The sequence below is a fragment of the Henckelia pumila genome, chromosome 1, assembly GCF_033568475.1.
Source record: "Henckelia pumila isolate YLH828 chromosome 1, ASM3356847v2, whole genome shotgun sequence".
NCBI classification, from domain to species: Eukaryota; Viridiplantae; Streptophyta; class Magnoliopsida; order Lamiales; family Gesneriaceae; genus Henckelia; species Henckelia pumila.
This window is the reverse complement of record NC_133120.1, coordinates 107,073,061-107,085,637: the sequence shown is the minus strand read 5'-3', so window position 1 is coordinate 107,085,637 and position 12,577 is coordinate 107,073,061. Positions and strand designations below refer to the sequence as shown.

Genomic DNA, 12,577 nt, shown 5'->3' with positions numbered 1-12,577 from the left:
CAAATTGTGGGTCGAGACCACCAATAACTTTTACAAGAAAAGAGTAGCATCAGTTACTCCACTCTCCTGTTAACATATATAAGAAAGAAAGAAAGAAAGATGCAGATGCCAAAGAATGATTTTGAAATCGACTCGAACTAGAACAATGAGGTAAATCGACTAGCCAATATTCAACGTATCGAGTCGTATCGGTTATGTGATTAGTAATAAAGCAGAACTCACTCTGCTAGACAAAGGTCGTTTTCCTGTAAAATCAAAAGTCAAAATTTCAACTGGCGAATTTCCAATCCGTTGCTAGCTCATATCCCTCCGAAAATAGCAGCAATGATAGTTTAAGTTGATCCTCCCATGCAAAGCAAAAAATTAAGTTTGCTTCTTATCTACTGGATCTGCTGGTTGTTTGGTCTGTTCAGCCAGCGAGAACTTCTTCACCTTCTGAAAGCAAAAGAATACTTTCATAATCAACTCAATGGACATAAACATAAATCCGAAACTATCAATATATCCATGACTAATTGCATATGAAGCAATCAAAGGGCTAAAACAAATAACAGTCACACATGCAGATATATAACTCCAGTACTTTTTGTGCATTTGTGGCATCCTAATTCTTTATATCAAGATGTTTAAGTTGATCCAAGTGTTTCACTGTATGCAACCTATTGACGATAGAATGCTAATGGTAACAAAAAGGCTATAAACTCACGGAACCAATGGGTACAAGTATGCAATTTTTTCAACAAAAAGGAAAAAAATTGAGACAACGAATCGTACATAAAACTTAAACAGCAACAAAACCGAAGCTCCAGCGAAAAAATAAAGCATGAAGAAAGCTGATTATCCAATAAACAAAAGGGGATTTGCAAACCTTGTTGAGGACGCATTGACGCAAGGACTGGAGGAGAGCAAGACATTTATCTTGATCATAAGGAGATTGAGCGACGCAATTGAGGAGATCCAGAGCTTCTCTTCCGCACACCGCTTGCTGTTGATTTTGAGACGCGTCCATAATTTTTCTCTTCAATTTTAGGGTTTATGAAATGATTTTTGAGTTGGGGGAAGGTAGGTGGGTTGGACTTGGAGGGGATCTTCGAGAATTTTCTTTGCCCAAACAAGAGCTGTGCCTCTGATTCTTGCAGAAAGAAAAAATAAAGAGGGAAAAGTGTACTTATATTTTATTTTATTATATTTATTATAATAAAAAGAAGCTGAAGCCTGAAAGTGTTGTTTTGTAAACAATAGAATGATGAAGTGAGAAAAGTTGAAAATAGAATGGGACTATTTGAATGGGGAAGAGATGAATCTTCATAATAATAAATGTTGAATTTTTTATTTTGGTAAATTGATTTGACGGTGGATTTTTAATAGACAATAATTGGATTTTTGAATATCTTGAAATGAAAATCCAAAATTTTGGACAGGGTCGACACTTAAAGTTGATCAAATGCTAATTTTGATTCTCCAAAAGCTAAATTTGGTTTTTAAAAAAATAATACTAAAATCAATTATTTGTAAAAAAAAATTATTCACTTCTAATTTTTCTACACTTCTTGGTGATCTATAAAATATAAATAATCATTTCTATAAAGTCGTAATTTTTTCACAAAAAGTCCCTAGATTCTGCTTCAATTATTTACTCCATTTTCATCGAACCATTTTAAGCCCAGCAAGAAATACAATTTCGAGGGCTTAAGCCCCGGGTGGGTACATAACAATCCTAAACATGTAAAGAATCGGGCCAAAAATAGAGAAATAGTTTACCCTAACGAGAAGCCCTACCCAGTCCCCAGATATGAACAGCCCTGTTAAAAACAAAGGCCTAGTAAGAAGCATTCTCAGATAAAACAAACCGTAAAAAATATCCAGGTGAAAATTTGCTGATATCATTTTAAAAATGTAATTTATATTATTTTTAAAAGGATAATTTTCGTATAATTTAGGGTGAAAGGAAAATTTATTTCACAATAGTAGAATGATGTTTTTTGGTAAATTACCTTTTCCCCCCATTTATATTATTTTAATTTACTGAATTTGAAGCTATATATTTTACAAATGTACATTCGAATTCCTAAATTTCTCTCTTACGAAAGCTTATTCCTAAACATTTAGAAGCAAGTATGCGAATATTCTTTCTTTTAAGTCTAAGTTAAGATTAAATTCCTAAGATACATTTGGAGTCTCGTTCCAATACACACACATATATATAAAATTTTGATACTCTGCACTCCTAGGGTGCAGTGTAACATGGACACCGCCTACGTGGCGGTCAATGATTGGTCAGCCGTTTTTTGTAAAAAAAAATAAAAAAATTTGTGTGGTTGTGGGAGCGCCACGTTGGCAGGCGTCCACAGGTGTGCAGGGTATCATTTATATATATATATATACAGTGTAACATGGGCACCGCCTACGTGGCGGTCAATGATTGGTCAGCCGTTTTTTGTAAAAAAAAATAAAAAAATTTGTGTGGTTGTGGGAGCGCCACGTTGGCAGGCGTCCACAGGTGTGCAGGGTATCATTTATATATATATATATATATATATATATATATATATATATAGTTTTGATATGATGAACATCTACTATGGAAACCTGTGTAAGTAACATCTGATACAGTGCCGGACCTGAGTTTTGTGAGGCTTGAGGCAAGTATAAAAAAATTGGTGCCCTTAAAGCTTAACATTAATATATATTTTTATCGATAAATATGATAATATAAATAACATGACTTCTATAAATAAAATTAAAAATAGATAAAAATATGTCATAAAAAAATACTAATAAAGCCAAGATCATCCAAAAAAATATAAAATTCATGTTTTGAACCGGTAAATATTCACATGAATATTGATCGTCTCTTAGTTTTGGAAGCGAAATATTGATTAATTTTGCATAATAAGTGTTATCAAACACATTTTTTTCTTGATTTATGTATAACCAAGTCATTTATCTTTCTTATAACATAGTTGATCGGAGATAAGTTTCGCACAACTTCAACTTGAAAACCCCTATTTCGGTAAATACAACTTCTGATGGATCACAAAAATTATTCAGTCAAGTTTAGGAAAATATCCTGAAAAGAATCGATAAATAGATATCGAGTGATAGCGAGCTTGATTATCATATAATACTGTGGATTTGATTTTTAGCGGGAACTTGGTAGATTGATATTTCGTATTGATTATCAATTTGTGTTGAATGTTACGAGATATAAAAAGATAAATGGACAGTGGAAGCTCAAGTCTTCATCACAGACTATTATATATTAATTATTATTCATGGGATGAGGTCAGTGTCGGACCTGAGTTTTGTGAGGCCTGAGGCAAGCATAAAAAAAGTGGTGCCCTTAAAGCTTAACATTAATATATATTTTTATCGATAAATATGATAATATAAATAACATGACTTCTATAAATAAAATTAAAAATAGATAAAAAAAATACGTCATAAACAAATACTAATAAAGCCAAGATCATCCAAAAAAAAATATAAAATTCATGTTTTGAACCGGTAAATATTCACATGAATATTGATCTTCTCTTAGTTTTGGAAGCGAAATATTGATTAATTTTGCATAATAAGTGTTATCAAACACATTTTTTTTTTTTATTGATGTATAACCAAGTCATTTATCTTTCTTATAACATAGTTGATCGGAGATGAGTTTCGCACAACTTCAACTTGAAAACCCCTATTTCGATAAATACAAATTCTGATGGATCACAAAAATTATTCAGTCAAGTTTTGGAAAATATCCTAAAAAGAATCGATAAATAGATATCGAGTGATAGCGAGCTTGATTATCATATAATACTGTGGATTTGATTTTTAGCGGGAACTTGATAGATTGATATTTCGTATTGATTATCAATTCGTGTTGAATGTTTACGAGATATAAAAAGATAAATGGACAGTGGAAGCTCAAGTCTTCATCACAAACTATTATATATTAATTATTATTCATGGGATGAGGTCATAAATTAATTATATACTATACTAATAATTTTTTAAAATTTTGGTGCCACCAAAATTTTGGGACCTTAGACAATTACCTCAAATTTAGAACTACAGGTCCGGGCCTGATCTGATATGAACGTTATTTATTTCAGTAGATCGAGCCGATGCTCGCGGAAGTGTCCACGTTAGATGCATACATTGTCAAAACTTTATATATGCATGTGTGAGTGAATTTGAAATAGTGTAGTGTAGATATTGGTAAGTTTAGTCTCAATAACTCCAAGTGGAGCAAGTGAGGCGTGAATACATTGAATGTTGTTGTCCCTACGCCACCCTTTTTGCATGAAATACATAATGCCTACACCCTACCTATACTCCCACACATAATTCAAATCATTTATTCCTACTTGATTGCATGCAATGATATTTCTCTATTAATTTTTATTTTTCAATCCTACTTCGACGTAATGCAATTTACAATACTGTTGCTATAATCGTGCAATCGATTGCTTGCTTATATTTTACCCAAAAAACCTTCAAAAAAAATATTTTACCCAAAAAAAGTATAATTAAATATTGTGACATTTAATATTGTGAAATCAATTTGTATTAAATATTTAGTCTTATACTATACACAACAGGTGTCAATTAATGTATAGAGACAATCGAGCAATATAGTATACTGGGTCCATAAGATCACAGTATCTCTGATCCATCACTCTCCGCTATTCGTTTCGGGCCCTACGTAAACCTATGAACATACTCACTTGTGGCGTGGCTTCTCACTATCAAATCTATAGTCTATACTATTCCATTGTCCTATAATTATTAATTAAATTTAAATTAACATTTTTCATATTATATAATTAAGTACTACAACTCTCTTAATATTATGATATATTTTCTTGTATTTTGGAAGATATGTTTTAGAAGAGTTCAATGATATGGTTTTTTTTATTAAAAAAAAAAAAAACCATGAACGCTCTCCAAAAATTTATTGGTTTGGTTTAGTTTGCAAGAGAACATCGAATTAAGGGAATTGGATCCCCTACTATGGCTTAGCCACAGTAGGGGATGCTGTGGGGGTAAAACGGCAACGTTTACCCCATAGCCAAATTTCTTTTTTTTTTTTTAAAATATTTAATTATATTATTTATTTTTTTTCAAATTTTTGGGATTTTTTGCAAAAACTTTTTCTATCTTTTATCTTTTTTATTATACATTTTAAATCAGTTTTGTATTTTTTTAATTTTCGTATATAATTTTATTATGCTTGGAAAAAATAATAAAAATTAAGTACAATATTAAATATATATATACATTTAAAAATATCATACATTATATATAAAGTTAAAAAAATCAAATTAATCGATTTGTTTTCTAAACATTGAAAATTAAATTTATAAAAATTAATAATTTAATATTAGATTTTTATCATAATAAAACACATTATAGTTGGACAAATTAAAAATAAAAAATATTAAATATTTTAAAATATAATAAATTATATGTAAAGTCTAAAAAAATCAAAATATAAATTATTTATAATCCGTTAATTCAGTTAACCGATTTTTTTTAATGAAACCCAATAACCGAGCTGAATTAATCAAAAATTTTTAGAACTAAAATCAAATATCTGAATTAACCGAACTGATCAATTTTCGAATTCATTTAGTGGGCTAATTTGGTTTAACTAATACAATATTCATCCATAATTATCTTGAAATCATTAATTTCAATAGTAATGTATCTACTAAACATTTTTAATCAACTGTCTTTCTTTTTGAAATTATAAAAATGTTAGTTGAAATGAAACAATAAAACATTTGAATTATTTACGTGTGTTTACATATTAAGTATTAACATTAATTCATTGGTGTATTATTATATAGTATTGAAATATAAATTATAAGTAAAAAATGTTACAATAAAATAATAAGAATTTTTAAAAACTAAAATGTATAATAAAAAAGACCTAAAAGTAAATAAAAAAGGAAAAAAAATAAAGAGAGAAAAACCCAAAAATTTTAGAAAAAAAAACCCAAAAATATAAATACAAATAAATAATTAAATATTTAAAAACAAAAAAGAAAAAAGAAAAAAAAAAAGAAAAAAGATATTTGGCTGTGGCCCCCCACAGCATCCCTTACTGTGGCTAAGCCACAGTAGGGGATCCAAACCCCGAATTAAGACGTTTTCAGTCCAGTTTATCCGCAAGTGTAGAAATATGCATTTTATATTCCCAAATATTGTTTCAAAGAGAAAGTTTAGATGTTCATAGAAATTCCTTTCAAAAAAAAAGAAGAGAAGAGAGATGTTTATAGAAATTACAAATTACATTTATATTTTCTTTGTAAGAAATATATTAACAAAAACAGTCGTTTTTCGTTTCTTATTGCTAATTTGGTGAGCAAAACTTTCTTGTCCATCGACTAATCCTTTCGGTCTGATCTTAGACTTTTACCTTCTCCTCGAGCGATTTAAAGGTTATGAATTAAAATTATGTACCCATTTCTTGTCAAAAAAAAATTGGTACAAAAAAAAATGTACCAATTGTATCAAATAATATTCATTTAGAAGAGACATTAGGCCCACGTTTTGATTATCTTCATTAGCTACCATATATAAAATTGGTTCAGATATCCCTTGGTATAACAGATGAAAATGTGATGAATTATAATTTTTTAATCATTTTATGTTTGTCTTATTTTTTAATAATTAACTTAATTTCATCTATAACTCGTGATGTCACTGTATATGGATTGGATGCAACATCACTCCTAATTCATGTGATGAGAACACGATTGACTTGATATGAGTGTTTTACTAATATATCCCTTTTTCCCACAACTATTTGCAATTAACAAGCATATTAAGGCATTATATAATAGTAAACATTATAATCCTACAAAATTAAAACATGCAAAAGAAACTATTGTTGATCTCTATATATTACTTATCCATATTTGTATCATATTTATATAAATCTTTCATTCGTCTCATTTATAATTTCAAACCGTACGATATATCATACATCGAGGGACCGTTTGGGGACATTTTAAATTTGGCTATAGAAAGAAAAAAGGGGCAATAACATGTAAAGTGGCAGCACCCTCTGCTTTTTGTACTCGCCACCAGGCGCAGTCCTGCTCCACACAGTGACCGCAGTGGTGGCTGAGCCAGCCCAAGTGGGATCGTGGGCCCCCGGGGACCATAGCCCAATTGTTTGGTTCGGGCCGTAAATGTACAATTGAAACGTACGGCCATGATTGATTTTGTGATGCTACCAAGGAAGAAGATCTCTCGTACTACGTAACCACCAATGCATTTGATCCATAGTTGGTTTGTTTTTTCCACATTTACTTCCTTTTATTTTGTTATTTTACATTTTTTTTATATTCTATTTCTTTTTTAAAAAAAAGGATTTTTATACCTTATTATTTTCCATCCTAAATAATATTTTAATGTTCAGAGATAAACGCACCAGCTCTCAAAATATATGGAATTCGTATAACACATCAATTTAAAATGTTGTTGCGAAAGTTAAAGGAGGTGCTGAGTTGGAAAAATAAGTGACGAGTAATTTCAGTCTCATCTACTTTTTTAATTAGCCAAACAGTAAAAATAAATGACCTTTATTTCCCTCCCAACTGAATTTACTACAATTATAATGTCTCATAAATACAGTTTTAACTTTCAACTCCAATTGCATGACGTATATCCTCTTTGTGGTGGTGTAATAGCCACAACTCTCACAGATTTTTTTGGTTCGAATACTACATCATGCCACCTAATTTTTTTTTTTTCCAAAGCAAGTATATTTGGTTCTTTTTTATAAATACAAGCGTAAATGCATCTTAAAATCCATAAACACAATTCTTACGGAGAAGTTTATTTTTCGGTTTCGTGTAATCGTTTCCTGTAAATTGTCATTGAAAAAGAACGAGTAAGGGTACTACTATAGCTAGCTCGTATCCATGTATTGTTGGAGATTCGATGCACCCGAGGGATCGGTCGATGTTGACTGCAGAGCAGTGCCCTGAAATCAGATCGGACGGCCCGGATCATCATTGCAGGTCAAACATTTGACATGCAAAAAGATCCGGGGCCGTCCGTACCCCACTCGGGCACTACTCAGGTGGGGTAGCATCGACTGAATCGCACCCGAGTTACTAATATCACATAAAGAATCGAAAGCAAGCCCAAAAAAGTCCAAAATTGAGTCGAAAACAACCGGAACCGTTGAGTGTCACCATTAAAACAAGAACAGTGACACCACGTTGCCTAGGTATTAATATGAAGGACCCACCCCATAAGATACTCTAGAATTCTGAAGACAAAACACCGAGGGGTGCTGACTTATGTGGCAACTTGTTTGTGAGAGGATTTTGAATGGGAATATATATAGGCCTGTTCCCCTAGCTAGTAGATACGATCAGATGCAACAATATCATCTCTCAAATGGTCAAAAAATGAATCTGCCTTGCCACAAAATGGCTGCCCCCAAAATCTGAAAATATGTCTTTTGAAATCTCTAATTTGTCCTGATGAGCCTAAAACAACGCATGAAATATTGGTAACCGAGACATGCACAGCAAGCGTGAAAGGGCTAGTTTTGGTTTATTAGGTCCTTTTTATGGTCCAATTAGGGATCGGAGTGTGGCTTCCAAGTTGGCTTTAAATGTGCCTTGACCTGCTCGCATAGAAATTGGGGCTCAAATGGAAAGAAGTTATTGAAAATTATGTGTAGTATTTGAAGAAACACTGTTTCTTTTGTTGGATTTGGTTAAAAATTAGGGACCCATTAGTTAGTTACTTAGTTTAAATATCTCTGGCTCAACTTTTCTGAAGGGGTGCTTCCCAAATAATCTTACCTTTGAAAGATATATACATGTGAAGTTAATAATGCAAATGAAGGATGTATCATTCCAGTCCAGTGACAAATAATCCTGTGACGATGGGGATGCAGAGAGAGATATTGGGCAAAGACAAAGCATAAATAAATGATTCTTGGCTTATACAAGAAGTAAAAAGGTCAAATGCTTTGGCACAAGTACATGAAAACGGTATATGTTGAAGATTTTCTGGTGCTGCAATGGTTTAATAAAACCCCAGTTGTTTGTCCAAATCTATGTCATGTCCAAGTCCCAGCTAGCTCATCCTAGGACCACAATCAGTACTTCTGCTCTCTGTCCGCTCAATTGGGTCTGCATGCAGGGCATCGGAGATATGCAAAGAGATACGGCTCTTTTGTGTGTGTGTTTTGAGGATACTAATTTGGGCTATGACTAATATTTTGAGGCAAAGTTTTCATGATAGTTGTATATATAAGATTGAATTCTGTCAAGGCCATGAAATTAAAAGAATAGCTAACTAAACCACAAAATTAGCTAGTTCAAAAGATGAATTGTCTAAGTTCATATACACAACTCCAATAACTTAATCCAGCCGATGTGCAACATTTGACATACCATGCTTAGGAATAAACATGTTCAACGTAAAATTTGCTAATTTAGAGAATGATACCATTTAAGATTAGGACTTGGTCTATCTCCAACTCCAACTCCAACTTCAACTCCAAAGCTAACTCAAAAAAGGAGAATTGTCCAAGTTTATATATACAAATCTTTGGTCTATGTATACAATTTTCAATGACTTATCAACCTGATGTGACACATCTAATTTCGTATGGATGCTTATGGATTATAGACCTAGATAAATACTATGTTGGTTGATATATACATGTACTCTTTTGCTCTTACTTAAAAACTTTTCTTTTCTAGATAATAGATCCATAAATATTTTGGGTTTCGGTTTTTACTCCTGGATTGGTCACATAACATTGATTCAATCTGAGCACATGATTTGAGTAAAAAGTTTCACTTTTTTCATATGACATTACCAAATAACGGAGGATTGAAGATACATTTGGAGGAGGAGTGTTGGGGCTGTAATTGTCTAAATCTGGTTAAGTGACAAAAGCAAGAACAAGGGTCCCAATAAGCATCATCCCACCTGGGAAAACACTGAGCACTCCCCCATACGTTGATGATTTATGATTTTGTGTGTCCCAATGAAAAAAATGTGGTCAAAGACAACAAGTATGGTTACGGATTGGAGCTTCCTTTCTTTTAAATTTCCGAATGTTAAACAAACACAAGGCGAAACCAGACAATACCCAAATTAATTACTAATTATAACCAACAATAATCCAAAACCTCGAGTGCATTGAATGGTAATCAAACCAAATGAAAAATTGTAAGTTAAGTGGCGATCATGTAAATTCAAAGCTAACAAATAATGTGACAGATTTGAGGGCTAACAAATCGTTTTCATTTAAGTATGCATAGGTATTTTAATTCTCGAATTCATTCCATTTCATTGTTCCACCTAATTCAAAACATTAGGAGTCACGTGATCTCTCACGTGCTGGCGGAAGACAAAAGTGTCGTACTGTTCTGCACCAAACACAACAATAACATGAACCCAATTCTTCGTGGCCGGGACTGAATTTAATTTAATGACAATATTTAAACTAATAAAATACAAATTAACATTGATAATAACCCAAAAAAGACTCGATGATCATTCTCAGAACTGCCGAAAAATCAATCAACAAAAGAATTTGCTGATTTTCAAGCTACAATGTTTATTTATATATAGAATAATAATATAATAATAATGCTCATCCTCATAGTGCTATGAGAGGATCCGACCCGAATATGTCCCCGAAGTCTTGAAAGTAGTCATCCACTTGCCAATTCGACGACCCGAAACCGAAATCGAATCCGAGATCGAGAGTTGACCCGATGAACATATCACCGCAGCGATCGAAGTCCGATCCGAAAATGTTATCAGTCAGACCCGTTTGCTCAAACAAGTCGGGTACAGGTAGCGGGTTTTCAAACTCGCGAAATATGTCATCGTCACTCGCCGGAAATATAAAAAAATCCGATAAATTCTCATCCTCCGCCTCTTTCGTTGACAGAGCATCGTTTCCGGAGCAGGACTCGGCTTCAGCCTCGGCTTGGGAGTCGGCCGCGGAGGCGAACCGGAGGACGGATTTCGGGGACTTGGCGGCGTTGTTTGAATCCTCGCCGGAGTTGTAGCCAGAGCTGGTTTTGTCGTCGACGGCAGGCGGCGTTGAGAAGTTTGTGAGCGCGTCTGGACCACGCAGCTGGATTGCCGCGTGGTCGTACACCATGGCCGCCTCTTCCGCAGTATCGTAGGTGCCCAGCCACAGTCGTACTCGCCTCGAGGGGTCCCTAATCTCCGCCGCCCATTTACCCCAAGGCCTCTGCCGGACGCCGCGGAACTTCCGTGCATTTCCTACCTCCGGCGCCCGTCTCTCGATTTTCCGGCCACAGTTCTTCTTCCGCTTCATCACGGCGACTGACGGGCGGGTGACCTTAGCATTTACTCTGACAGTCTCGTTGTCTCTGGAAGAAGGCTGGATTCTGACCTCGTTGATGTATTTTCTGACTCTCCTGCGTTTGACAAAAAACCCCTCCTCTTCATCACTGGAGGAGTCGGTAGCATCAGGGTCCGTAACCGAAACTCTTATGATTCTGGGGAAAATGGCGGTGTTGGTGGTGGTCTCTGGCTTACTTCTGCCGGAAATGGAATATTCCGGCTTGCTCACAACAGTCGTCTGGTATACATGTTCACTGTATTTGACTCCACTAGACAGCATAGTTTTTCCTTCTTGAGGCATCATTGTGCTGAGATTGTATCGCTCGAAAGCTTTAGCAGATTCGCATTGAAAGCGAAAGGGGTAGAGAGCGTGATGGGTTGAAAAAGGAGTCTGCACCGAGAGATTCTTTCTTCGGGTAAAAAAAAAAAGAGAAAGAGCAACGCTAAAGCTTAGCCCGACCAGAAAAAAAGGACACCGTGAGACCACACAACCACACAGTACTGGTGAGCGTGAAATCAGAAAGAAAAAAGTGGGAAAGAAAAAAAAATCAGGGAAAGTTGGAAGGGGGAGAAGGAATATATGATGGAAGGGAATCAAATGGAGACTGAAAAAATTAATTCCTTTGAGGAAGGCAGTGACTTTTGGGTGGATATTTAGAGTAAAACGTAGATGGGAACTTGGATTCCTTGCTTTTCTTCAAGAAAGTAGGAAACTGAGTCTTCTTCCCTTTAGCGGGGAGGGGAGAGGAGAGGCAGGGTTTTATGAGATAGAGAGAGAAGAGTGTTCTTCTTCTTCTTCAGTTACGGTGAAGACCGAAATATGTGAGCCGAAGCCACTCTTTTATAGGATCTCATAGCTGGAAATGGTACTCGTACACTACTGTAGCTTCAATTTTTTTAGAATTCATTATTACCTTCCTTTTTTCTTTTTCTTTCTCTTAATACGCGTATTATTATAATTTAATGTGGTAACATATTTATATATTGCACATTATACGTGAGATTTTAACAGCTTTTATCCCTCCAAATCCAAACTAGAAGAGGTGGAAAAGTTAGCACCAGATGATAGTTATAATTGAAAAAAGACAAAAAATAAAAATAAAAAGAAAAAGGTTGCTCTTGAATATGATTATTTGATTTTGAGAGAGATTTGACTTGACGAATGATTTTAAATAAGATACATAAATTGAAATTCCACCATATATAATAG

General features: G+C 33.9%; 1 protein-coding gene across 1 annotated transcript; it reads right to left on the bottom strand.

Annotated features, from left to right (window-relative positions):
- Positions 1–10,517: 10,517 nt before the first annotated feature.
- On the bottom strand, positions 10,518–12,226 carry LOC140875052 (ethylene-responsive transcription factor CRF1-like). Its single transcript, XM_073278598.1, has one exon. The coding sequence runs from the start codon at positions 11,669–11,671 to the stop codon at positions 10,646–10,648; it is 1,026 nt and encodes a 341-aa protein (XP_073134699.1). The 5' UTR covers positions 11,672–12,226; the 3' UTR covers positions 10,518–10,645.
- Positions 12,227–12,577: the final 351 nt, after the last annotated feature.

Bases quoted from the DNA above. Each gene is read 5' to 3' on its own strand.
- LOC140875052 (XM_073278598.1), bottom strand. From the start codon at position 11,671: ATGATGCCTCAAGAAGGAAAAACTATGCTGTCTAGTGGAGTCAAATAC.